This window comes from Canis lupus, chromosome 8 (genome assembly GCF_048164855.1).
Source record: "Canis lupus baileyi chromosome 8, mCanLup2.hap1, whole genome shotgun sequence".
Classification (NCBI taxonomy): domain Eukaryota; kingdom Metazoa; phylum Chordata; class Mammalia; order Carnivora; family Canidae; genus Canis; species Canis lupus.
In genome coordinates this window covers 38517068-38545046 of record NC_132845.1, presented here as the reverse complement: position 1 = coordinate 38545046, position 27979 = coordinate 38517068, and the positions used below count along the sequence as shown (strand labels likewise).

The following is a 27979-nucleotide window of genomic DNA, read 5'->3' as shown; positions in this document are numbered from 1 at the left end:
GGAGTGGAGAGCCGAGCGCAGGGCAGTGCGGGGGCGGAGTCAGAGGGAGAGGCAGGGCGTGGCTAGGGGCGTGGCCTGCGCTAACGGTCGCGCGGTGGGCTGCGGGCGGAGCGCGCTGTGGAGAGGCGGCGGAGCGCGGGCCGGGGCAGGCGCGAGGAGCCGCGGCTGAGGTGAAGGCCTGCCCGGGGCGGCGGGATCTGCGAGGCGCGGCCGCGCGCGGGGGCCTCGGCGCTGCGCTGCGCGGGCCGCGTTGAAGCTCCAGTCACGCGGCTGCCCCTTCCGTTGCTTCCGTTTTGGGGCGCCGCCTCCCGCAGGGGGCTCGTCCCCGGGGCGGCGGGGGGCACGCGCCTCAGAGCGCGCTGTGCGGTGGGGAGGGCCCGGCGGGGCGGGTGCGCGCGGTGTCCCCCGGTCCCCGCGCTCCGGGCTCCCCCGCGGGCCTCCGTCCGCCCCGTCCGGTGGGCTCGGGGCGGGGTGCCCGGCGGAGCTGCCCGGCCGCCCTAGGGGAGCCTAAAGCCGGCCGGGGGGCAGGCTCTGGGCCGCTCTCGAGTCCGCCCTCTGTTCTTTTTTTGTTTTCAAGATTTTATTTATTTATTCATGAGGGACACGGAGAGAGGGCGCAGGCTCCTCACAGGGAGCCCGCCGCGGGACTCGATCCCGGGACCCGGGGTCACGCCCGCGGCTGAAGGCGGCGCTCAACCCCTGAGGCACCGGGCTGCCCTCCTCTGTTCTTCTTAAATGATTTTATTTTTAGAAATCATCATTCTTTCATTGAGAGACTTTGCTTCTTTAAAAGAAAAAAAAAAAAGAAAAAAGAAAGTAGTGTCTTCTGTCAGCGAGAGCCCCAGGGCGGCCCGCGGGGTGGGAGGGTCCGCGTCCCCCCCTCCCCCCTTTCCCCGGAGCCTCCGTGTGCTGAAGGAATGGTGGAAACTGAGCAGCCGCACTGACGAGTGTCGCGGCGCTGAAACCGCTGACAGGGACGGTACTCAGGACCGGCCGCCGTTCCACGTTTTACTAGCGTTCATTCCATGTTGAGGGCTTTTTATGCACAAGCTCGCATTGAACACGGTCAAGAAGTCTCTCAGGCCCCACCTCTGCTCTCGCCTAGAGACGGGGTTGAAATCCCTGCCTCTCCCCACACGCAGTGTAACCAGATTGAAGGTATTTGCGGGAGAGTTTTGTTGTATTTCTTTCTTCTTTTAAAAGATTTTATTTATTCATGAGACACAGAGAGAGAGAGGCAGAGACACAGGCAGAGGGAGAAGCAGGCTCCATGCAGGACGCCCGACACGGGACTCGATCCCAGGACCTCGGGGTCATGACCTGAGCCGAAGGCAGATGCACAACCGCTGAGCCATCCAGACGTCCCTTGCTGGCTTGCTTGCTTTTCTTTCTTTTCCTTTCCTTCTTTCCCTCTTTTCATCCATTTGGGAGAGAGGAGACAGAGACAGTAGGCATGCCCTCCAGCAGGAGGAGGAGGAGCAGAGGGAGTGGGACAGAGAGAACCCCCAAGCCGACTCCCCACTGAGCACAGAGCCCCTCTCTAAGTTCTTATCTTGTGACCCCCTAGACCATGACCGGAGCTGAAACCAAGAGTGGACACTCAACCAATCCAACCCGGCACCCTGAATTTTGCTGTATTTCTAAAAGTAGGCTTTATGGTAACAAATATTTAAATCTGCAAATGTCCCATTCAATCATCTCTCATCTGAAACTCTAAATTTGGGACACCTCGGTGGCTCAGCGGTTTGTTTAGTGCCTGCCTTTGGCACTGGGGCGTGATCCTAGAGTCCCAGGATCGAGTCCCACATCGGGCTCCCTGCATGGAGCCTGCTTCTCTCTCTGCCTATGTCTCTGCCTCTCTCTCTCTCTCTCTCTCTGTGTGTGTGTGTGTCTCATGAATAAATAAATAAAATCTTTTAAAAAACTCAAAAAAACCCCTCACATTCTGTGTTTCACTGAAACTAACATTCATTACCTAGGATGTCTCTTGCATTCAGAAATATTAAAATGTAAAAAAATTTGCTCAGTTACACATTTTTTGAAAGTGGAAGTTAAAAATTGAAACCGAACTGTATCATTCAAAACTGTAAAATGACATTTTGAAACATGTTTTTTACAGATTTGATCTGTACTAACTTACATTTCACTGTTATAATAAAAACGTTCCCTAAAGAATGAGTAACATATCCAATGCTTTCCTAGATAACTTTTTAAAAGATTTTATTTTATTTTTATTTATTTGTTTGAGAGAGAGTACATTCATGCACAGAGGAGAGGGGCAGTGGGAGAGGGAGAAAGAGTCCCAAACAGGCTCTGCATCCACGGAAGAGCCCCACATGGGGCTTGACTCCACAGCCCTGAGATCATGACTGAACCAAAACCAAAAGTCTGACTCAACCAACTGCACCATCCAGGCACCCTCCCAGATGACTTGTTTTAATCTTGGAATTTTTCATGGGTTATTTCAGTTATTTAATTTATGCATCCAACTTATATTTTCTAAAATGTAGATAAAAGAATGGCAAACTCCTTTGCATCAAAGACCTTCACTGCACTTTCAGATCTGCATCCAAATATGGCTAATCTGGTAGGTTTGTTTTTTTTTTTAATTTTTTTTCTGGTAGGTTTTAATGATATAGTTTGATTACCAAATTTATGTGGTAATATTAAATACATTAACATTATTGGTTCATTTGACACATACCTATATAATTGATGAGTATATAGATACTCATTCCATCAATACAATTGTTGATATTAGATAACCCGTACTTCTTCAATTTTATGCCAGGTAATGAAAATTAGTCTCTCTTTTGTCTATAGTTGGATATTGTAGATATGACCAGCAATTGTTCAAAATGATCAAAAGCTTAATTGTATTATTTTAATTAAATATTTAATAACAGATTAAATTTATCATTGTAAAGTTTTGCTCGGCACTTTGTATTCTCTAATCAAATTATACTTAAGTTAGAGACTTAAATACTTGTCACTGTGCTCCTTTTATGACATAAAGGTATACAAAAGATGTATTTGTGAAATATGCAAAAATTCATTTTTTACTGAAGGTTTGTAGGGGAATTCAATCATTTCAAATATGCCAAGACTGTTATTTAGTCAAACAAAATCTAGGTGGAATCATCTTATGAGATGAAGCATTTAACCTAAAGCAATCACATCCCCTTCTTTCCTTGCCCTAAGCGGTCTGTTGTTTGGCATTTCCAAATCAGATTTCTTAAAATGGGATACGTTTACATGTAACCTTATAGTGCAATTAGAGTTTATTAATGTTAAAAATAGGGAGCCCAAGTTCTTCTGATGTAGGCTCAGAAAAAAAAGAAAGATAATCTATTTGTTAATTTCCTCTTCAGTTAGAACGCTTTGCTCAATATTTAGTTGTGTTTTTCCAACAAAATTTGTGAGATCTGCATGCATATGGAATTTAAGAAATAACAGCAGTGTATCTAAATGTAGTAAGATTAGTTAAAGCTGAGCTAGAATGTGGTGGTCTTAAAAACTTGAACATATTTTAAATGTAACACATTATTGCAAGGTTAAAATCACTTGCTAGCATTAATAATATGTTTAGGTTTATCCTTTCAGGAAAACATAGTTATATTTGTTTCTTAAAGTACTTTTAAATATTCAGGTTTTGTCTAGGAGTGCTAAAGAGAACATTAAAATGTTAAGATGTTACTATATTTAGGATTTAAGATCTAGGACTTTAGAGCTTAGATTTATTAGCAGCAATGTACAAGTTTTGTTACAATCAAATTTATTTTACTGTTTAGCATGTTCATATTAAGGAGCTAAGCAATTTTATGTGGATTGTTAGAAAGTCCTATATTAAAGAAAGCTTTGAAGACTGGCAAATTAAATTGCATGTACATATGCTTTGAATGAATTCAGTAAGAACTGATAGCATAGGGCAGTTACTGTGCTCCACCTAGTGATTAAAAATAAAATAGAAACATGCTAAGTATTAAATGATTATATTTGTAATAGCAGTTAACTGTCTTATTACTTTGTACTATTCTTTGTGGAATTGAACATTTATGAAGTTTTTAGATGTTTGGAGTAAATATATTTAAATGGCTCCTAGTCAAAAATGTTTATTAGAGTCAGTAAAATATAACAAGTCCATGAAATTAAATTTACCATCTACATCTGTGTTTAATATTGGTCTTCTATAACCCTTTTGTTTTTCAGAAAATAATTGGTATAGTTATTGGGAAAACAGATGTCAAAGGCTTTCCAGACAGAAAAAGCTGAGTTCTATTTAATTCTTTGTTTCGTTTTTCATCAAGTGTGGCTTATGACTACAACAAAGTGTATTTAAGTGATTAAATTTCTCATGCCTGTTTAACTCCTTAAGAGCAGTGCCCATTGCTATATTGTATGGTACTCAGTTTAAGGCCATATGTGTGAGGACATTAAAATCATTTTTAATAATATGTAAGGCTGTGTGGCCATAGTAATGGCCATGTTAATGATCATATTAATGATCACTTTCAGCCTAAGAGACATAAATACATGGATAAATCTAAGAAAGAAAATGTTAAGGAACAGGAGTTTTGAGCAGGGTTGTGTCCTGATAGAGTAGCAAAGAGGGAGAGAGGTATGGCAGCAGTATCTATGCATTTACTCAACCAGGCAATCCAGCAAAAAAAATTGATCTTTCATATGTGGAGAATACAGTTAACTCTGGTTTTAGTGGCTCTTATTGAGTTGTTTGAACTCTATAAAAGTTTAAGGACTATGGAGACATAATCCAAGACTAAAATTAGATTTTAAAAATCAACCTTATTTTTTTAAAGATTTTTTTTATTTATTCATGAAAGACACAGAGAGAGGAAGAGACACAGGTAGAGGGAGGAGAAGCAGGCTCCATGGTGGAGCCTGATGTGGGATTCGATCCTGGAACTCCAGCTGGAACTCCAGGATCATGTCCTGAGCTGAAGGCAAATGCCCAACTGCTGAGCCACCCAGGCGTCCCTAAAAATCAACTTTAAAACCAAGTTTTCTAACATCTGAGTCAATACACAATGATATGATGTAAAATGCCAAAACTGGCACAGTACTACTATTAGTTTTTAAACCATTAGCATTGCTTATGAGAAGTTACAGAATAAGCACTTCTGTGGAGCTTGAAGGAGTCAGTGCTCTAGTCAGCCAGACAATAATTTCAGCAGAAGACATTAATTTTATTTGAATCACCTGAGTACTTGCGGCTCTGGTTTTCCCTCTTGGTGTAGTGATGGTACCTTTATTTTAACTTCATGTAATATTCTATTATCATGTTTGATGTAAATACTTGCTTATGGCTTAACTTTACTTCATTATGATTAATTAGATCAGAATTATCATTTGAATGGTTTGAGAAAGGCTGTGTTTCTGTTTTCTAAGCTCTACTTAGGAAAATGTCAGTATTTATATATTTGCTAAATCACAACAATGAAATACAATTTTTATCTCACAGACCATGGAGGTAAAGGATGATTCCCATGGTGTTGGAGTACTTTTTATGAATATATATACAGAACTCTTTTTTTGGAGAAGATACGCTGACTTTAAAAAAATATTACACACATATTACTATATTTTCATAAAACATTCAAGCAGTACAGAAGGTCATAGAAAAATGAAATTTTTTTTTCAAAATTTAATTTCAAGTAGCCAACATAAAGTACATACTTAGTTTCAGGTATAGTGTTCAATGACCTATCAGTTGTATATAACACCCATTGCTCAATTCAACTCCCAGCTCTTCCCAGCCTAGTCCCCTTCCCAGAGGTAAATGCTAATAAGAGTTTGGTAGATATCTGTAATTTATATATGTATATTAAGTTGTTACTTTTTTAATTAGCAAAAAACAGTAAGGAAATTTTATTTTGGGAAAAATATACCTGCTGACCCCTAGTGGAGCCATTTACTAGCACACATTTATTTGTTTTGAAATAATTTAGATCTGAATCATGACTTCGCTTGAAACAATAACAGTAAGAGAAAAATTAAGAATCTAAGCTAAAATCTGTATGGTTCAAGCCAACATGTCATTTCCCTCCAAATACACAGATAACTGGGGAAAGGGAACAGAGGGATTAATAGTGAGGTATCTACTTTTGTAGCTTTGAGATTCATTAAAGCATAGCTTATTTTAGAATTTGTATTGGAAATATTATTTTTACCATGTGTTTGAGTATGTTTGTCATAATAATCATATTTGTTCAAACCTAAGATAAGTTTTTCATTTGAAACACGAAAGCATTGGTTTCCCTTAGATATTGGATCAGAGAGGTACACTTTCAGTTTTACGATTCGGGACTCACCAACCCATTTTGTAAATGCAACATCCTGGGGCAGCGAAGGTTACATCAGGTCACTTTCTGACAGCTTTAGAGTTGGAGAGTGTGGTAAGTTGGCATTGGTTCTTGAACCATTTCTATTATAGTGTTATTCCTGTGATATATTTGTGGAAACCACATTGAGGGAGTCAAAATAAGACACAATTCATAATTCTTATGAAACTTGTCAGAAAAAAGTCAGGCATTAGGAGCATAACACAGGCAGTCAGCATTTTATTACTTGAAACATATAAATGTGATAGTCACATATTTTTACTAGGTGGATTTCTAATCTTTGGTTTATTTCATATTTTAGTTTGCATCAATTCCTGTTGTTGCTATAACCATTTATCTTTCAGTAAGCATAATAAGACTATTAAATAGCTTTTGATAAAAGAAAATATTTGAATTTTTAATAGGATTTTTGAAAGCTTTACTTTCAAAATACCAGATCTTTGGCATCCTTTACCCATCCCAGGATCCTTCTGATAGAACAGCGTCATATAATAAAAAAACAAGGACTTTGAAAACGGATAGATTTGGATTCAGATCCTACTTCCAATATTTGTTTACATCCTGGCTTTGAGAAAATTGCTTAACCTTGTTGTGCCTCAATTGTGAATGAGTACCCTACAGATTCTGTGAGTGTTAAAGGAGGTAGTATACCTGGTATAAAGTATAGAATGCTGTTGTTCAGTAGATGGCAGTGCTAGCTTCATATTGGAAACAAGAAAGCACGATACCAGCTCTCTTTCGTGGTAGAAAAAAGAAGGGAAAGAGTAATGCACATAATTAAACTACTCTCCAGTGCTGCACAATTGGGCAGGCTATGACCTGTCCCTGTCACTTGTACCTGGTCATATACTTATTGCCTCATGTTATGAACTTGCAGGGTTGTTTGTAGTGTCTAACTGAACAATAAAGTACTTGAACATATGGATTGTAAAGGCAGAAAACTTTATCAACTCCACAGGGCCCAGTACAGTCAGAAACATTCCTTGGATGAATGCCAGCCGGTAGTTCTATGGAGCTAAAGATACATTTTGTTTTGTTTTGTTTTTACATTTTGGTATTAAACTATAGGTTAATGGTTGTGAGGATGAATGAGGTAAAAGTTCTTAAAAGCTTAAGGTCAAAAATAATTATAAATCTAAATAGGATCATAGTGTGGTGGAGTGAAAAGATTATAGATTTTTGAATCAGAATGACTGTAAGTCTAGAGGTACTGGTTTCTAGATATAAAACCTCCAGAAAGTTATTTAACCTCTGTAAGCTTCAATTTCTTCATTTGTAGAAAGGGATCATGGAGTGGTTGTGTGGGGAATCAGCAAAACAGACACAAAAAGGTCTAACAAGACCATAAGGAAACAAAATCCCTAAAATGTTGAGTCATAAGCTGATAAGTTGTGGAACTGAAATCAGGAGCTGGACTGTACATGGCCTTTCTGCCCAGTAGCTCTTATTTCCTAGGGCAACTGTGAATTGGATGAAGTTCAGTTAAAATATATGTTTTATGGAAGGGCAAGTTGTAACCAGATCAGTGGTTCAGTGTAATTAATCAATAAAGCAATATTAATGCAAGTCATACATTGGGATTTAAACACAAAGCATAAGAAATGTCATCTGGGATCAAATCGATGATCATACCCCAGGATTCCATGCCTCAGTCATATAAGGAGAGGACTCTGAAGGGTATGCTACACTGATTCAGGAATTAGAAATAACATTGTAATGTTCATTGTGATGCACACTTGTTTTTATGTATCTAGTTACTTTTTTTGTAATAGCATCATATTTCTCCTTCTGTTGCAGTGACAATTGAAAATCCTCTGATCCAAAGAAAGGAATTAGAAAGAGAGGAAAAATTCAGCCCTGCAACTCCTGGGTAAACGATCCAGCACAGAGTCAATAGCCTTTGTGCTAGAGTAACCACCACTGTTGTGTCTGTGTGTCACATTAGCAGAGAGCATACTGAGGGCATATGCTTCCATTTGAAAATTAGGAATTTAATTCTTCCTTACAGTATTTACCTTTGATTATGAAATAATTTACCTTGATACAGGATTACATGAAAACATGGCTGTTTTAGTACTTTTATTCTCATTCTTAGATTTAGAAAAATTTAACTCTGGTTATATTAAGGCTGAACAACGATAAAGAAATAAATCTTCACCTGTGGGGTTGTCCAAGAAAAAAAAATCTTGGAAGTCCTATAGATGTATCATATCAAGGTATAACTTTGCCTACACGCCTTCCTATTTTAGTTCAGGTTCACTGGAGGGAGAGCCTGGAGGAGGATTTTTGTGCAAGTGGTTTGTTGAGGGAGAGCTCTCGGGAGCAGCCTGTAAAGGAAGGATTGGGGACAGCAGAGACGCAGGTTCGGCAGGAGCCCCCAACTCTGCTTCCTGGCCCCAGAGGGAGCTCTGGAGCATGAGTGGCACTGCCCCCCCGAAGGTAGGGGACTGGGCTTTTGTGGCCTGGATTCACAAGTTCTTGGCTGCATCCATTCCCCACCACTGGCGTATCTGCTTGAGAGCAGCTCTCCAGAGCAAGGTGACATTGCTAAAGGGCAGAGTGGGGCACAGCAATCTCCACTACATATACACCTGCAACCATTTTGAACCCTTCCCACCTACTGTTCCGACCTCATACCAGACCCCAAGTCTCACTTCTGTGCAGCCACACAGATTCCTTTCCACTCTGAACACCCTGAGCTCATTCTGTAGTATGGGCTTTTGCACACTCACTTCCCTCTGCACAGAACAGTCTCTTCCCATCTGCTTTGAATGTTTGCTCCTTCTCTTCATTGATGTGTCAGCTTTAATGTCACCTCCTTAGGTCTTCTCCATTTACTCTGTGTATAGTGGCCCTTCCAGTCCATCACTAGGACTTCACTCTGTGCTGTTATCCTCATAACCCATTCTCTGAGATTATTTGATTAACTGTTGTGTGTGTCCCTCTCACACATGTGAACTCCATGAGATCAGAGGTCTTGTCTGTCTTCTTCACCCCCGTATTCCCTGTACCTAGACTAGGGCCTGGCACATTCTAGCTCTCAGTACATATTGATGGAATGAAAGAAGTGGGGGGAGATTAAGGGGCGAAGAGTGTTCTTGGCAGAGGGAACAAACATGAAACCTCCTGGCCTTTTCCAGAACAGTTGACAGTAGGTTGAACCATATGAAACTGTTGATGTTTGACTATTTTTTGCTAAAACTGCCACTTACCTATTCTAGTAGTCTAATATGGTTGGGCTGGCTATAGGGCAGGGGCAGGGGAGCAGTGGAAAGAAAAGCTTGAGAGAGAAGCAGAGACACTTCTCAGACAGCTTTGCCTGGTATACCAACTTCATTCTTGGCTGACAGCTAGCCCAGAAGATCTTTGAGCTGGGAAATAGTATATTCATATTTGTGGTTTAGGAAGATCATTTCGGCAACCTGAGGGGGAAGGAAGCTTAGGAGACAAGGCTGTAATTTGGATGAGAAGTGATGAAGGAAACACCTAAGGAAGCAGCAGGGGGAGGCGCAGGAGGATGGCTGGAGTTAAAGGGCTGGAAAGAGGCTTCATGAGGGGACTTGGGAGTTGACTGGCTGGAGGGCAGAGAGCACCTTGATTAGAGTTCAGTATGTAGATATTGGGCATCTACTCCACAGAGAGCATCACAGAAGGGAGTCAAGCACCATCTGATGCAGGCAGTTCAGCCAGTATTGCGGAGACAGAAATGACGGGACACCTGCCACCCTGACATTTTAGAATGCTTTTATACCCCAATTTTGTAGAGAAGAAAACTGAAGCTCAGAGTTTGGGGCATGGTCAGTAACTAGTATGCTTAAATTCGGGCACAAATTAGTCCTCAAATACATGTTATTCCCATGTTAGTCCCCTAATACATGTTAGACAAAAAAATATTTCACAACATTTTCAATGTTTCTCAGAGTAAAAATATAAATTTTCTTAAGAAAGTCTAAATCAGGGATGCCTGGCTGGCTCAGTGGTTGAGCATCTGCCTGTGGCTCAGGGCATGATCCTGGGGTCCTGGGATCAAGAAACAGGCTCCTCACAGGTAGCCTGTTCTCCCTCTGACTATATCTCTGCCTCTCTCTCTTTCTGTGTCTTGAATGAATGAATGAATGAATGAATGAATAAATAAATAAATAAAAGATTTAGTTCACCCACTAAATCACAACCAAAAAGATAATTTAATGTGAACCTGGAAGTATTTTTCCATTAGAAAGTCACTCGATATTAACTGTTTGTGTTTTTGCAATTTAGTAACTGTAAACTATTGCTCAGTGAGAATCACTCCATGGTAAAAGTTTGTTCCAGTTACGAAGTGGACACCAAGCTCCTTGCTTTGATATACTTACCTGTTAAAGAATCCCGTGATTTTTATTCATTGGGTGACATTATTGCAAATGGATACAGTCTGGATGGGAGGATTATTAATGTGCTTGCAGCTGTGAGATCGGTAAGTTAAAGTGTCAACAAAGCCAACCTCTGGCAGGCAGTAGTCTGTCACTTCACTTGTGTTTGGAAAAGTGATAACCAGCTGGAGTAAATTTTCTTAGTCCATAGTAACTTGAATTGAGAAAATCGTGGCACTTCTCATCAATGTCAGAGGAGCAGTTTATCTGTAAATGAGTAGCAAAATAAAGTAGAATTTGAATGTTAAATGAGGCACATCCCTAAATGATCTACTATGAGAGTTTTGCATACTTTGGTGAAACAAAGACACGAATGGAAAGGGTAAATTCATGGACTTGAAGATTTGCATGAAGTTTCTTGAGGGGGCATAAGTTGGAGGACTCACGGAATCCACTCATGTGTGTGCTCATAGGTGTTCTGGGATGTGGGGGGGGTGTACATACCCACCATGTGACCGGCGTGACCTCGTACAGGCATAGTGGGGTGCTGGGGAGCCTCTCAGGGACCTGCACACCAGTACCTCCCTCTTACGCAGTTGCAGCAGCAAAATTCAAATTCTGTTGGACAAGACTGGTCGGTCACTTGGCAGACATTCGGAGGTAGATCTCAAAAGTGCAGTTTCACACACAAAGAAGTACATGGAGAAAATTAAAGGTGTAAGATTAAAGTTCACAACATGGGGAGTAATGATAGTCAGAGACCACATATACATACATGGAATGTTTAAGTAATCACTCATGGCTTTTCCACATTAAACAATGGTGTTGACTTTCCCCTTTGACAGGCCTATGATGGTGGAGGCCGTGACTGCTTTATTGTCCACCCCAGTGCCCACCACACAGTGAGCACGCAAGATAATTCAGGACAGAGGAATAAACTCCCTAGGTGACAGTCTTGAAAAACTGGAGAAATCACTTTCTGGACAATTTAGGCTCAATCTTACAAAAAGGCAGGATATTATCTTGATTTCCCTGTAATTCAACACAATGCCATTATATTATAACATCGTAAGAATTTTTTTTCATTGTAAGAATTTTTTAAAACTCACTATGAGTATAAGCAAAAGCCTGTGACCGCTTTTTCCACTAAGCCCTCCATGAGTCGGCACTCTCTTTTGTAGGAGGACATTACTTCTTTTGTGTGTGTCTTTCTTCTACTATTTTACTTCTCTCTCTCTTACGTTTCCTTTTCTTTACATTTTTGTCTAGTCCTTTCTTCCTTATCACCTCCTCTCTCTCTTCACTTTAGACTCCTTCTCGTAGATTCCTCTTGTGTGCTGTGATGTGGTGGACCTCTGTCATACTCTGGCTGTCCTCTCCTCCGACTTTCCTTCTAGGTCATGTTCTTCAGCTGGCAGCTGCAAGTCTTTCTTCAGCTCTTTCCTCTGGAGCTCAGCTCTGTTGGAGATGCAGGGGTGACAGTAGCGAAGGGCAGCCAGCTGATAGTCCATGCCCGGGCCACTGCTATGTGCTGTCAGAGGGGCCTGCTCTTCCCTTGGAGGACTCACTGGGGAGACACAAGGGTCCCCGAGTTTACCTCCGCACCCATGATCCCTTACCCCAGTGTGAGTCAAGCCAGACAGTGTATGAAAGCACCCTCCCAAGCCTCCCTCATCTATTCTTCACTACTTTGTCCCCAAGGAGGCAGCACAGAAGCCTGTGCCAGCAAGGTGGTGCTGGGGCCTAGGAAGACAGTTCATTGGTCACATACACTCCATGCCAGGCTCTGCACTAAGCTGTAGGCATCACAGATGATGAAAATAGACTTTCCATCTTCAGTGAGTCCACCTAGATGCCACTCAGAGGCTTATGGTGGAGCTTTGTGACATGTTGAATGACGCCACAGTCTTAACATAAAGCACATATTTCTGTATCTCTCTTCAATCAAACTTGTTTAACTTACAGCTTTAGCTAAATACACCTAGTTTAGAAATAGAAGAAGGTTTTACAATAATCAAATATGTATTAGTGATTCTTGCTATTTTGATATTTTTAATTTGCCGTTTAAGAGGTGAACATTTAAGTCCATCAACAAACATTTAAGTACCTCTGCAACTATAGGTGAAGAATAATGATTTCCTTCAATTTCAAAGGTTGGAGAACCAAAATACTTTACAACTGCAGACCGGAGGAAAGGTCAGATGTGTGAGGTGAAGCTCTATGATGAGACGGAGTCTTCTTTTGCAATGATATGGTAACCTCCCACATCTGGTCCAAACTGTGATATCTCTTCTATTGGCACAAAGACAGAATGTTTTCATTTTATGAAAAAGATGGTGGATTTCATAATAGGGGAGGAATAATGATTGAGGAGAAATAATTATTAAAAAGGAAACTTTGCTCTTATACATTGAATGTTAGAGTCTGTGCTATAAGATTACCTTAAAATGAAGTCTTTAGACAGCACGGGATTATTTGGATGGACTGCACTGTGATTGGTTCATTCTTGTCCTCTGCTTTAGAACAGTCAGTGATCTATTAGGTCCCACTGGTAATGAAGCAGCCAGATTTTCTGTGATTGCTTGGATGGTGCCCTAGAATCAGGCCATGGGAAGATGGTAGAAAAGCAAGTGTTGTCCCTGGCTGCAGGCTGAAGCACCCAGGGTATAACATGGCATTGTTCAGACTCTGGATGCCTGGGCACCAAAGAAAACACTTGATTTGAAGCAGACTTTCAACCCATCAAGTCCCCTGAACAGTTTATCCAGTGTGAGGCCCTCTCTTAATGCTCTGACAAAGTGGCTGTAAAGGCTTCAGATTGGTAGTCACTCAGCTCTGCTAGCCTTGAACAACCTACGTAGTGGGGAAAGAAGGACCTGATGAGGCAGACGTTGTTAAAGATGAACAGTGTCTAAGGAATGACTTATCACACCAACATGAAATGCCCTGTGAAAATAGACAGTGGATCCTGCAAAATGCAGAAGCTGACATCCTTAACTCGTACTTGTGATAACTTGGGGAATTAACTCCGGCCATTAAGACATTTTGTTTTTGGTAAATAATGTGGTCATTGTCAGTTTTTTTTAAGGTATTCAAATTTTTACTTCTTTTTAAAAATTTGCAGTTGGGATAATGAATCTATCCTGGTTGCACAGAGCTGGGTGCCACGAGACACAGGTATACTGAAATGATACTGAAATGATTGTGTTCATTCTTTGTAGTTGTTTGTACATTAATTGTAAAATAATTGTAAAATGACTTTTTCCCCCTAAACAGTAATATTTGCCTCAGATGTAAGAATAAGTTTTGACAAATTTCGGAACTGCATGACAGCAACTGTAATCTCAAAAACCATTATTACGACTAATCCAGGTAAAAGGCCATCTGAAATGTTGTCTCCCTTTATTTTTAAAAAATTTTTTTAAAGATTTTATTTATTCATGAGAGACACAGAGTGAGAGAGAGAGGCAGAGACACAGGCAGAGGGAGAAGCAGGCTCCATGCTGGGAGCCCGACGTGGGACTCGATCCCGGGTCTCCAGGATCACAACCTGGGCCGAAGGTGGTGCTAAACCACTGAGCCACCCGGGTTGCCCCATGTTGTCTCCCTTTAGAAACTACCATGTTACACATTTCAGTGTTTGTACAGTGTATTTAAGAATGAAAACAAAGGGCACCTAGGTGGCTCAGTTGGTTGGGTATCTGACTCTTGTTTTCAGCTTGGGTCATGATCTCTGGGTTGTGGGATTAGCCCCAGTGAGGCTCAGGCTCAGTGAGTCTGCTTAGGATTCTCTTCTTCACCCTCTGCCCCTCCCCCATCACTCATGGGTGCATGTGTGCACACTCTAAAAAAAAAAAAAGAATGAAAACAAAGCTTGGACTTCATTTGAATTAAAAGTGAAAGTTGTTTTACATTTTGTAAAACATTTACATGCTTTACATTTACATTTCTTGAACTTACAGTGAGCTACATCTTTGATGTCCGTACTAAAGAAATGTGAAAAACCAGACTCATTTTTAAAGTATCATCCCTTGTGATGATTTTGGAGAGATCAATGTAATTGATTGGATTACCTTAATTATTGACTATTTTAAAAATGAATTCAGTTTTACTATATTCAAATAACTTAGTACCAGAACACTGAGAACATACACATAGTATCATTAGTTCATAACATAATAAAATGCCCAGAAGGCCCACTGGGTGGTTGTTGAAAGGAGTTATAGCTTATTCCAGCATGCAGTCTTGGAAACAGGGTCTGGGAAGACCTGAGGGATTGGTGTCCTTAAGTATCCTTACGGTGTTTTGTAGTGCAGATAGAGAGATGAGCCCTGCACGTGCAAGAGTCCAGAGTTCCAGAGATGGAATGGTCCTTCCCAACCTCAGGAAGTTGGAACTATAATAGTGGGTCATTCCAGACGATAGCTCCCTCTGCTGGTCTCTGACAAAGCATCAACAGTGACAGAATTACAAAGCAAATTAAGGTCTTTGACCAAACCATTATCGGAATTTTTAAAAGTAGCATTTCTATGAGATATGACCTAAAATGACAAGACTCTGTGTTCTACATACGTGCACCAGAGCTTGCGCATCCATCCAGCAACACTATGTCCCTGAAAGTGGGATCATGGAAGGTGACATGACGTTGCACATGCTCTGTACAGGGCATTGTCCCTGGGTCCAGTGACAAAACACAAATATCTCTGCCCACATGAGCTTCACATTCTAGCAGGAGAGACATGTATGATAAACAATAAAACTAACACATCGGTAGATTATTAAATATTTAAGAAGAAGATAGAGAGTCCAGATGGCATGGTGTATGGAGCAGGTTGCACTCTACAGAGGGTGGTCAGGTAGGCCTCCTTGGGGAGGTGACATTTGAGCAAAGACGGGATGGGGCAGTGAGGGAGTCAACCGTAGGAAAGAGCAGCAGGATCTTAGTACTGGAATGGCTAGTGCAAAGGCGCAGAGGTTGGCATGTGCCTGCATGAGGGTAGAACAGCCAGGAGGCCAGTGTGGCTGGAGCCGACGGAGCATAGGCAGGAGGAGTCGAGGCCCAAGAAGAAGGCTGGGTATCAAGAAGACTATTCTAAGCTAATGAAAGAATGTTGGCTTTTACTCTGTAGCAAAGTAGGGCAGAGTTGTGCCATATTCTAAGTACTGAAAGGATCGGTCTAGTTGCTTTGCTGTAAATTGATGGTGACACAACCATGATCTAGTCTCAACATTTAGGATGAAAGTACCACTCTTCCTTTTTTTTTTTTTTTTTTTTGAGGGCCATACTATGGTTTATCATTTTATTTTATTTTATTTTTTTCAAGATTTTATTCATTTATTCGGGAGAGACACAGACTGAGAGAGAGAGGCAGGGACACAGGCAGAGGGAGAAGCAGGCTCCCTGTGGGGAGCCTGATGTGGGGCTCCATCCCAGGACCCCAGGAACTGGGGCAGCTGGTCTGAGCCAAAGGCAAGCACCCAACCACTGAGCCACCCAGGCGTCCCTATGGCTTATCATTTTAAATAACTTAATAACTGTATTAGTATTATATAGAGTAATGTGAATAATTTAAAATTTTCCATCCTCTGAGGTAGATAAGGCCTGGGAAAATTTCTAAAAGACAGTTGGATTTGTCTGTTGGAAAAAGTTATCAAGCTTGATAGGACAATTATATCAATAACTCAAGGCTAAATTAATGAGACACATATTCAGTGGATGTTGTATGCTTGGTTCTAAACACAGACTGAAAGGTGAAATATCAAAGTGTTTGAGCAATGCCAACAGCGTTACAATAAATGCCTCTTCTCAGACAAGGGAGAGTACTTACAAGGGCCGTGAATTTTATTTTTTTAAGTTTTTAAAAAGACTTTATTTATTTATTCGTGAGAGACAGAGAGAGAGAGAGAGAGAGGCAGAGACACAGGCAGAGAGAGAAGCAGGCTCCATGCAGGGAACCGGATGTAGGACTTGATTCCCGGTCCCCGGTCCCCAGGATCACACCCTGGGCTGCAGGTGGCGCTAAACCGCTGCGCCACCGGGGCTGCCCAGGGCTGTGAATTCTAATGTACTTCTTTAAATCAGCCTGTTTGTAACTTCCTGGGCTACACACCCAGCACATACAAACTAAAAATGTCTAATGGCTTAAGCTTTCATCCTAGCTTTCCTTAGGGCTTTCTCAACCCTGAGAGTATCTATCAGACAATCCCCAACAACCTTGCTGTCAGGAAGGATCTTTATAGCGGAGCCTGTGGAAAGCCCAGGGCTTTGATTTCTGCAGCCTCATTCCAGCACCTGCTTCTGTCTGGGGTGCAACAATTCTGTTAGTGTTCAAAAACATCCATCCATTCATTCATTCACTCATCAATTTACAAATATCTGTTGAATACCTTTTTTTGCTGAGTAGTGAGATAACATAAGTTCTTTCTGAGGGCACCTGGGTGGCTCAGTGGTTGAACCTCTTCAGCTCAGACCAGCTGCCCCAGCTCTTGGGGTCCTGGGATCGAGCCCCATATCAGGCTCCCCACAGGGAGCCTGCTTCTCCCTCTGCCTGTGTCTCTGCCTCTCATGAACAAATAAATCTTAAAAAAAATAAGCCCTTTCTGGAACAAGGCAGGACACAATGGGTATATAGATGGTCAGGTGAGTGGAAGGACAGTTGCTTATATTGGATACTAAAATGGCAGAGCTGAAGAGGCAGACCTCTGCTTGCAGGGGGTTCAGTCTAGTTATGCGAAAGAATAGTGGTTAGACTCAGGGTTGAATGGGAGTGAGGAAGAAGCACCTGCCTCTGCCCCAGGGGTCCAAGCAATCAGCACATCAGGGTGGGCAAGGGAAGGCTAGAGGCCATCCAGTGTTGGAGGCTGGGGCCTTGAGGTTGAACGGTTTCAGAGTCCCATGGGAGCCCTTTTTCAAAATCTCATCCTTGCCTTTGGGCATACCATCTGACAGTTCCTGAGAACGCTCGCATCCCAAGCAGCAAGGCTTTCGAACACATTAAACAAATTTTTTTTTCTGCTAGAAAAGAAATAAATATAAAATTCAGAAAATACATAAAAGCAAAAAAGGAAAACGAGCACCTATAATCTCATCATCTTATAAGAGAATCATTTCTTGGATGTAGACTCTTCCAGATAACTTTGCATACCCATGTGTATATATGTGTATTTTTTTAATTGAAAGGAAATTGTACCACATAGTTTTATGAGCTGCTTTTTAACAATATCTGGTGTACATCTCTACATTTAGTAGACTGCTACATCACACTGCTTGATGGGTGCATAACATTCTATTTGTTTTTATATGACTTCATTTTTACTGTTAAAAATAATATTGGATCATTCATGATTATTTAAAAAGTAATCAGTGACACCTGGGTGGCTTAGTCAGTTAAGTGTTGGCACAGGTCTTGATCTCAGAGTCATGAGATCAAGCCCTGCTTCAGGCTCCATGCTTAGTATGCAGTCTGCTTGAGATTCTCTCTCTAAATAAATAAAAAAAAATCTTGGGGCACCTGGGTGGCTCAGTCAGTTGAGCAGCTGACTCAAGATTTCAGCTCAGGTCATGATCTCATATTCCTGGGATGGAGCCCCATGTCAGGCTCTGCACTCAGCAGGAGTCTGCTTGGGGTTCTCTCTCTCCCTCTCCCTCTGCCCCTCCCCCTATGTATGTGTGTTGCCTCTCTCAAATAAACCTTAAAAAAATAAGAAGTAATCAGTTGTTTTTCACATTTTATGCATTTTTTATTTAAGATACCCCAGAAGCTAATATTCTATTGAATTTTATAAGAGAAAATAAAGAAACAAGTCCCCTGGATGATGAAATCGACAGTTATTTGAAAGAATCCATAGATTGTAAGTCACATTCAAATAGTATTTGACATTTTGAAAGGCCAAAAGATAATAGTTTTATTTTACATAGTAAAAGATAAAATATTCTTATTCTGTGACTGCTATATTTCTACTTTTTAAAATGTTATTTAAAACTTTTGGAAATTTGGGGGCACCTGGGTGGCTTAGTTGGTTGGGTGTCAACTCTTGGATTTGGGTTGGGTTGGGATCTCAGGGTCATGGGATTGGGCCCCATGTCGGGGGCTCCATACTTAGTGCAGAGTTGGCCTAGATTCTCTGCTTCTCCCTCTGGATGCTCTCTCTCTTTATCTGGAAAAATAAATAAATAAATAAATAATATTTAAACTTTTAGAGATTTCTATAACCTTTTGACAATTTGATGGGATTTTTAAAAAGTGAACTGACTACCCTTTTCTTATTGATTTTAAAGAATTATTTATATATTCTGGATATGAGTTCTTTGTCTCCTTTAAAGATTACTAGCATCTTCCATGCTGAGGCTTGCCTTCCCACTCTTTTAATGGCATCTTCTGATGACCAGAAAGTTTACATTGACATCAATGAATTAAATTTCTCATTCTTTCCCCTTTTTTTACTTATTATTTTTGCTTTTCTGTCCATTTCTAGAATCAGTTTTAATATAGCAAATGTAATAATTTTTCCATTACTTAACTGAAGCTATTATGTGTTCTCATTTGAACTTTGTAGTTTTTCTATTTGGATATAATCCTTTGGAATTCTTAGAATATATAGAGAGCTGTAATAACTTCTTTTTATTTTTAGTAAATACAATAGTTGATGTCTATACAGTTAAGCAATTAAAGGCAAAAGCTTCAAAGAATGAAGGAAAAACTGACACTTTCTACGGCATTCTTTATGCTTACATTTCTATGCTGAACATTGATGATGACACCACAACAGTAGTTCGACATCGATGGTAAGCAGCTGGTTTTGTCAGCAAATTTATTTTTTTAAAGATTTTATTTATATATTCATGAGACACACACACACACACACACACACACACACACACACACACAGAATGGCAGAGACACAGGCAGAGAGAGAAGCAGCCTCCATGCAGGGAGTCCAATGTGGGACTTGATCCCAGGACTCCAGGATCATGCCCTGGGCCAAAGACAGAAGCTAAACCACTGAGCCACCCAGGGATCCCAGCAAACTTATTCTTGTAAGAAATAAAGAACATAGAAAAATAAAGTTACATACCATGCTGTAGAAAAAAAAAAGAAATAAAGAACAACTATTGTTAATACATTTTAAGCTCTACAAAAATTAAAGCTATTCTTTGACATAATAATGGTTATATATTTGAAAGAAATGTATAAATAAGCCATGCTGAAGTTTCCAAGGCAACCTATGTAGATTCAAAGGTTATAATTGCCTTTTAAAGTAAAATTTGATTTGCTATGTTTCTTCAATCTTAAAATATAAAGATAAAATGGTGCCAGAAACTTTTTAAAAAATTATTTTATTTATTTGAGAGAGAGAGAGAGCATGAGCGGGGGGAGGGGGAGGCAGAGGGAGAAGCAAAATCCCCTCTGAGCAGGGAGCCCAGTGTGGGGCTGAGTTCCAGGACCCTGAGATCACGACCCAAGCTGAATGCAGACATTTAACTGACAGAGCCATCTGGGTTCCCCTGCTGCCAGCACTTTTAACTGAGTTGACAAACTGTTGTTTTATGATATGTTAGAATATTATTTTGGTTGCCATGTCCTATAGCAATACAAGGGACACCATTTTTAAAAAATTATTTTCAGCTGCATGGTAAATATGATTTACAACATCTCCTAGGTCAAAGTTAGTATCTACTTGTAAAAAAAAGTAAACTGCAGTGATTTAATATTAATGGAAAGATGCTTGGGGAAAAGCATCTAAATGTTACTATGAAAGTCTACGGAAAAAAAAAAAAGTCTACGAATTTTTGTAATTGAAAATTTTATTGAGGGTGCTGGGTAGCTCAGTCAGTCATCCAACTCTGGATTTCAGGTCTTAATCCAGGGTTGTGATTTCAAGCCCCATGTTAGGCTCTATACTGAGCATAGAGCCTACTTAAAAAAAAGAAAAAACATTATTGAAATAGTTCTAGATTCACATGGAGTTACAAAAAATAATATGGAGAGAACCCACATACACTTTATATGCTTTTCCCAATGGTAACTTTTTATGAAACTATAGTGTTACATCTTAGCCAGCCTGGATACTGACATTAATTCAATCAGGCGATTGTATTCAAATTTTACCACATTGACATGCAGTCCTGTGTGTGTGTGTTTGTGTGCGCGCGTGTGCATGAAGTTCTGGATATGATTTTATCACATGTGCAGGTTTGTGTATCTATCACCATAGTCAAGATACTAACTTACGGATTTGGAAACATTTTGTGATTTGGTATTAAATTGAAAAAACCAATGTGGAGGCTGCTGTATAAGTCAAGTGTTTACTTTTTGAAAAACATTTTTTAAAAACTTTTGAAATTTTTATTATCTGATTTTTTTCCTACATCTTTAATATTGATATCTGAGGAAAAGTATCTGAAATTTACCTCAAAAGTGATCTGTGCCTAGACAAGAAAGCACACACACTATGGTGTGAAAGCACCATATCACACCCTCTATTTGAAAAATTTGAGTTAGTGTTTCTGTCCACATTGGCTAAAGTAAGACCTGCCTCAAAACATGGAATAGCGGGATGCCTGGATGGCTCAGCGGTTGGGTGTCTGCCTTGGGCTTGGGGTGTGACCCCGGAGTCCTGGGATCGAGTCCCACATCGGGCTCCCCTCAGGGAGCCTGCTTCCCCCTCTGCCTGTGTCTCTGCCTCTCTCTGTCTGTGTCTCTCATGAATAAATCAATAAATAATCTTAAAAAAATATGGAATAGCATGTGATCACCACTTAAAGAGAGGAGTGTGTCACTAACAGCACTAATAGCATTTTGGGTGTGAACTTGACTAACCCTAGGATTTTTCTGTCCTGCAGAGGCCTAGTACAGAGCATCAAGTGAGCATTTCTGGAACTCAGGCTTTCTAGACACAAAACAGGATTCCTCCCTCAGAACGCTGATCCTAGGATACTAGGTAGACATACCCTCAATAGAAAGGAATAGGACAGGGGCAGCCCCAGTGGCGCAGCAGTTTAGCGCACTGCCTGCAGCCCAGGATGTGATCCTGGAGACCGGGTATCGAGTCCCACATCAGGCTCCTTGCATGGAGCCTGCTTCTCCCTCTGCCTGTGTCTCTGCCTCTCTCTCTGTGTGTGTTTCTCATGAATAAATAAATAAATTAATCTTAAAAAAGAAAGGAATAGGACAGGATAGGATGGAGGCAGGGCTGAGGTGGCAGTTCTGTGGCTGTCTGGAGGTGAAGGAAAGGGGCCCTAGCAGGGGAAAGGTGGGAGGCAAGGCAGTGGAGATGGGCTTGATTGCACATTGTGCTGTTCCTTGTTTTGTATGTCTGTCCAGTGTACCACGCGGAGCATTTTGAAATTACTCTGATTTAGATTTTTAAGGGAGCAGGATTCTTCTGTTAGAGATCAGGTTGGTCATTTAGGACCTTTACATTTTATCCTTGTCTTTTTTTTCAGCTCAGGCTGTGGTTACATTGTAAATGAAAGATCCAGCACTTGTACTGCTTGCAACAAAGATTCTTTGGAATTTAAATCTGTTTTTCTCAGCTTCCACTTGTTAATTGACCTCACTGACCACACCGGTACCCTCCATGCCTGCAGTCTCACAGGAGGGGTTGCTGAAGAAACTTTAGGCTGCACGGTAAGTAGCAGAAAGGAAATAATTCCAAGTTGAATTCTCTTTTCTCCAGGTATAGGTTATTTCAGTGAACAGTTGATAGAAATTAAGTCATTAATAAAGAGGTCTGGGGGTGGGATTAAGCTTGATTTAAACACACATTGCTTTAATGGACGAATAATTGCATGATCACGTGTGTTCAAATCACAGCTGATATTGCTGTTGGGTACAGAGGCAGAGGCTGTTGGCAGTGGGGGAGAAAGAAGGCACTTTTTTTTAAAAGATTTATTTATTTATTCACGAGAGACACATACTGAGAGAGAGGCAGAGACACAGGCACAGGGAGAAGCAGGCTCCTCACAGGGAGCCTGATGTGGGACTCGATCCCTGATCCTGGGATCACAACCTGAGCCGAAGGCAGGCATCCAACTGCTGAGTCACCCAGGCATCCCAAGAAGACACTTTTTAAAAAAATTTTTATTTATTTATGATAGTCACAGAGAGAGAGAGAGGTGCAGAGACACAGGCAGAGGGAGAAGCAGGCTCCATGCAGCGGGAGCCCGATGTGGGATTCGATCCCGGGTCTCCAGGATCGCGCCCTGGGCCAAAGGCAGGCGCCAAACCGCTGCGCCACCCAGGGATCCCGAAGACACTTTTTATAGTCCAGTAACTGTGGGTACAACAGCACACTGGAGGGACACCTGGGTGGCTCAGTGGTTGAGTGTCTGCCTTTGACTCAGGGCGTGATCCTGGGGTCCTGGGATCGAGTCCCCCATTGGGCTTCCTGCATGGAGCCTGCTTCTCCCTCTGCCTGTGTCTGCCTCTCTCTCTCTCTCTCTCTGTGTCTTTCATGAATAAATAAATAAAATCTTAAAAAACAACAGCAGCAGCACTGGAGATAGTGATCAGTTGAGGTAGAGGGAGGGTTTGGTGGTATTCCACCAACTAGCTGAAGGAAGTCACCAGAGTCAGAACACACGTGTTGCCCTCCTCCACCAGGACAGCAGCACTTAGTCATGTGTGCATGATAGGCACCTGGTGTTTCCCCTTAGCGCCAGCACCTGTAGTTTACCATGAGCCCTCAGCCCCGCTTGGTTTCTATTTTGTGAAGGGGAGTTTTCTGGGCTGAGGCACCTGACTGCCCTCAGACATTCAGTTTACGGAGGCTTTCTGACCTTATCTCCTCCTTTAAGAGAATTGAGCTGTAATTACTATAAATAAAATTCCCTTCGAGTGCACAAAGTCAAGTTTCACATTATTGTTGAGTTATTTATATGGACTTTGGAAATATCTGCTTGATTGTTTTAACCAGGTAAATGAGTTTCTTGCAATGACGGATGAACAGAAAACAGCATTGAAGTGGCAATTTCTTCTGGAAAGAAGCAAAATTTATTTAAAAGTTAGTGCATTTTATAGTACTATGTCATTCTATATATTCAAGTAATAAAAAAATCCTAGAGTCTGACCTAATAAATTAGGGCATTTGTTATTTTTAACAATAACAAATAACAATTTACAATAATTTTAACAATTCCCAGATATGCAGAAGGATTTGGTTAATGTGGAAACAATGCAAGTAATCGGGTGGGTTTTTTGTTTTTGTTTTTGTTTGGTGTAGAATAAAAGGATTCCACCTGACACCAGAGGACTAGACCAACAGCAGTGCCTGGCTGACTCAGTCGGTAGAGCATGTGACTCTTGATCTTGAGGTCATGAGTTTGAGTCCCACGTCCAATGTAGAGATTACTTAAAATCTTGGGGAAAAAACAAAGAAGTAGATCAACAAAGATTATATCTGTTTTATTAAGTCCAAGGCAGGGCCCTGGGCTGTAGGGTCAAAGCTGATATCCCTGTCCCCTTGCCGGGTGACAGTAGTATCAGATGGCACAGTCACATGCCACGTGCTTGGATGCAGGGGAGAGACGGGAGAGTCAGAATCCCAGCTCCACTACTCCTCAGCCTCTGTGACCCGCTAGAACTCTGTGATCCTACAACTCTAGTTGGAGCAGCGCTAGCAACCCTTCAGTGTGGGAGGATCATAGAATCTTAATACTTAAGGGGAAAAAGGGGGAGACAAACTCCTTTTGTTTTGCAAGTTCAGAAAATGGGACCAAGAAATGTTGCTGCTTGTGTCAGGTCACAGATGAGATAGGGCTATAGACTGCATCATCTCTCTCCTTCTATCAGTCTCAAATGTTTTCTCCTTTACACACTTAAAAGTTTTCCAGCTCTTGTTGAAGAGAGTTATGTCTGTCAGTATTTCTGCATTAGAACATGACGTTGAGAATAATTTAAAACCTGTCCATGAGCCCACATGCCATTAACAGTCAGCAATGATATCACGTCACATCCCACAGCCTCTAGAAAACCACAGTGTGTTCTATGCATGAGAGTGAGAAAGGCAAACAGCATCTTAGTATAAAATCATGAAAATAGTTGTGATCTCATAGGTACTCTGAAATAGTCTTGGGTAACACTGCACCTGCTTTAGTTCAGCCTCAGAAGCAGGTGTGCCCATTGCCCATGGCTTCTTTACTTGGGGCCTTATGTGCATCCCAGTAGGTTGCAGACATGGAGTTACCTATGGCCTCGCAGATATTTCTAGCACATTGGTTCGAGGCCTCTTTGTTAGTAGGCTGAAGGGGGGAAATTGCAGTAATATACTGGATCTTTTCCACCATTAGCATGGATCCATCTACTTACTGTCTGCCCCTAAATCAGAGTATACTCAGATCTTTGACCAACTTTGTTTTCCCTCCAAACCAGAGGTTCCAGTTGTTAATGAGTTCGACCAATTTGAATTCATGGCAAGTTATTTATAGTTTTCCTAACTAGATCTAAACATAAAAAAATTGGGACGCCTGGGGCTCAGTTGGTTGAGCATCTGCCTTTGGCTCAGGGCGTGATCCTGGAGTTCTGGGATTGAGTCCCACATCCAGTTCCCAGCAGGGAGCCTTCTTCTCCCTCTGTCTGTGTCTCTGGCTCTCTCTGTATGTCTCTCATAAATAAATAAATAAATAAACAAACAAACAAACAAATAAATAACATAAACATAACAAAAATTGCTGTCAAAAAAGAGACATTGTAGCTTTCCAAAGGACATGTTTAAAAGGTATTTAAATCAGATTTAACAGATTTTAAGCAGATACAAAACAATTCTATCACAAAATGTAGTAAAGATCATGAGAATCTAACAATTTGAATTATTTTAAATCAGTTAAAATATAACATGTAATTTAAAAAGTAAGAACTTGGGACGCCTGGATGGCTCAGCGGTTGAGCACCTGCCTTTAATCTGGGGCACGATCCTGGAGTCGCAGGATTGAGTCCCACATCGGGCTCCCTGCATGGAGCCTGCTTCTTCCTCTGCTTATGTCTCTGCCTCTCTCTCTGTGTCTCTCATGAGTAAATAAATAGAATCTTTTTTTAAAAATAAATAAAATCTTTAAAAAAAGAACTTACATTGTTCTGCTAATATGACAAAAACAAAGTATCGCTATAGAGACAGGTCATTTTATATATTTAGCATATTACAATTAAAAACAATGGCTACTTAAAAGGGTTCAGTTGGAGGGATTTCAAAGCAAGGTGTTTTAATGTCTTTTTTTAAAGATTGGTTTATTAAAGAGAGTGAGAGAGCATGAGTTGGGGGAGAGACTGAGGGAAGAATCTGAGGCAGACTCCCTGCTGAGTAGAGCCCAATGGAGCTTGATTCCAGGATTCTGAGATCATGACCTGAGCCGAAACCAAGAGTCTAAAAAAAAAAAAAAAAAGAAACCAAGAGTCTGAAACACTCAACTGACTGAGCCACCCAGGTGCCCTGGTATTTTCATGTTTTAGAATACATGGTGATAGCAACACAAGTCCTTGTAAGTCTGATATAGTATCAAAGAATGATTTCCAAAAAGGATTAAACCATGACTCTCATACAAAAATAAAATGGATACGCCAAAGATTTAATTCATTAATCAATGAAGAAACTAGGAAATGGTTCTTAAAAAATGATTTCAAAGAGGAATTCAAAGACTGGGCGCAGAGGCTGAAGTCACCAGTGCAAAATTGGGGTGATCCATAGAGGGCAAAACCCAACGTTTCCTCAGGGTGGAGCTGACCACATCCTCATAGGGACAGAATTCCTTTGGATTTCCTGGAGCATGACTGCCATTTGCAACACTACTGTTTTCTACAGCAGACTGTTGAAAATAGCTCAGCCAGGCCAGGAAAGGTGCTGAGCCCTACAGAATGAAGCCACCAGACTGTGGGAGAGCGTGCCACTGAAAGACACCCACCTACCCTCATTGCCCACCTCACCCTTCCCAGTGTTTCCTGATACTAGGCTGTTTTCCTGCTAGTCTTTGGAATTAGCATGGCCAGCAGACCTACCCTTCCAGTCTATGTTAAATAAAATGTTGGTAAGAGTGCTTTGTTAAATATAAAAAATAAGACATTGTTATTAATAAACTGCATCATCACATCCCCATAGCCTAACAGACAGGTTACTACCACAGGTTAGCTGTGTCACAGCTGCTAAGTGAACACACTTTATTTTATATATTTATTTAAGTCATCTCTACACCCAACATGGGGCTCAAACTCACAACCAAGAGATTGAGAGTGGTATGCTTTTCCAATGGAGCCAGCCAGGCGCCCCTTGAACACATTTTAAACCCTTCTTTTGTAGGTGTTGGATTTGAAAATCCAACTTCCCTACCAAAGAGAAATATGAGAAAAATAACATAGATTTTCACAAAATCGCTGTCAGGAGCCAGATCTGTGATTTCTCTCCCAAACTCCTACCAAGGTGAACTCTCTTCAGTCTTACAGCTGTCACTGTGGTTTATGCTTACACTGCAGAACAGCTCATTGTACTTGTTTACTGCTTTCTCTGTTGTGGTCGATGGTTTTCAACTTTATAAACATGGTGATTTTTAAAGTTAACTCTCTCTCTCTCTCTCTCTCTCTCTCCTCCCTACAGTTTTTTTTATCACACAGAGCAAGGGGCGGATTGAGAATTAGTGTGCTCTCATGTAAACTCGCAGACCCTATTGAGGCAAGTAGGAACTTGTCTGGAGGAGGAAATATTTAAAACAAAATACTTTAAACTCTGGACAAGAATATGAGTTTCAACTCTCTTGAAAGTGGAAAATGAGTTTGAAAATTATGGATAAAATTGTATTTTGTTCAAACATGGTAAAAATGTTTCTATAAGTTGCTATTATGTTTCCTTCTGGAGTTGATTAGGGGATAAGTCTTAAAATCTCTCATCTGACCCAGCTCCTTTCTTGGAAGGCCTTTTCTACTGACTTGGCCCATTCCCCCCCCAACTTGGAAAATGTTTGCATGAATTAATAAACAAGTTTAATCTTCCCCAGAGATATCAGTGATTTAAGTCCCTTTCCCCACTGTCTTGTTTCCCAGGAGAAAGATCAGATCCTCCAAAAATGACCTCCCTGGAGCTTGGCAGTGGTTGAGACTGCTCTCCAGGAGCTGGTGGGGCACTGGGTGGGAACAGCGGAAGCCCACGGGCAGTGCTGGGCAGCAGCTTTGAACACCAAAGACTTTCTCTGATCTTTGCCTTCTCTGATGACACATGGGGCCACCCAACGCTTGTGAAAGTTGGTTGACCAGGGGCGATATGTGTGAGTCTGAATCAACTGAGAGGAGA

The 27979-nt window shown here is 41.1% G+C and overlaps 1 protein-coding gene across 6 annotated transcripts; it reads left to right on the top strand.

Moving 5' to 3' along the window:
• Positions 1 to 31: 31 nt before the first annotated feature.
• MEIOB (meiosis specific with OB-fold) lies at positions 32 to 27681 on the top strand. 6 transcript variants are annotated; one of them, XM_072835269.1, is made up of 14 exons: positions 32 to 170; positions 2511 to 2587; positions 4210 to 4267; positions 6282 to 6413; positions 8157 to 8229; positions 10617 to 10812; positions 12862 to 12962; positions 13833 to 13885; positions 13985 to 14080; positions 18458 to 18559; positions 19340 to 19493; positions 22155 to 22338; positions 23627 to 23713; positions 27290 to 27681. In XM_072835269.1, the coding sequence occupies exons 2-14, from the start codon at positions 2519 to 2521 to the stop codon at positions 27398 to 27400; spliced, it is 1416 nt and encodes a 471-aa protein (XP_072691370.1). In that variant the 5' UTR covers positions 32 to 170; positions 2511 to 2518; the 3' UTR covers positions 27401 to 27681. The 6 variants fall into 6 exon arrangements, with proteins under 6 accessions (XP_072691370.1, XP_072691368.1, XP_072691369.1 ...); XM_072835266.1 differs by lacking the exons at positions 32 to 170; positions 27290 to 27681 and adding exons at positions 493 to 1158; positions 26504 to 27275; XM_072835264.1 differs by lacking the exon at positions 32 to 170 and adding an exon at positions 496 to 1158.
• Positions 27682 to 27979: the final 298 nt, after the last annotated feature.

Bases quoted from the DNA above. Each gene is read 5' to 3' on its own strand.
- MEIOB (XM_072835264.1), top strand. From the start codon at position 1,026: ATGTTGAGGGCTTTTTATGCACAAGCTCGCATTGAACACGGTCAAGAA. The intron at 2,588-4,209 runs GTAGGTTTGTTT...TTTGTTTTTCAG, and splicing joins ATCCAAATATGGCTAATCTG to AAAATAATTGGTATAGTTAT. The intron at 13,886-13,984 runs GTATACTGAAAT...CCCCCTAAACAG, and splicing joins CTGGGTGCCACGAGACACAG to TAATATTTGCCTCAGATGTA.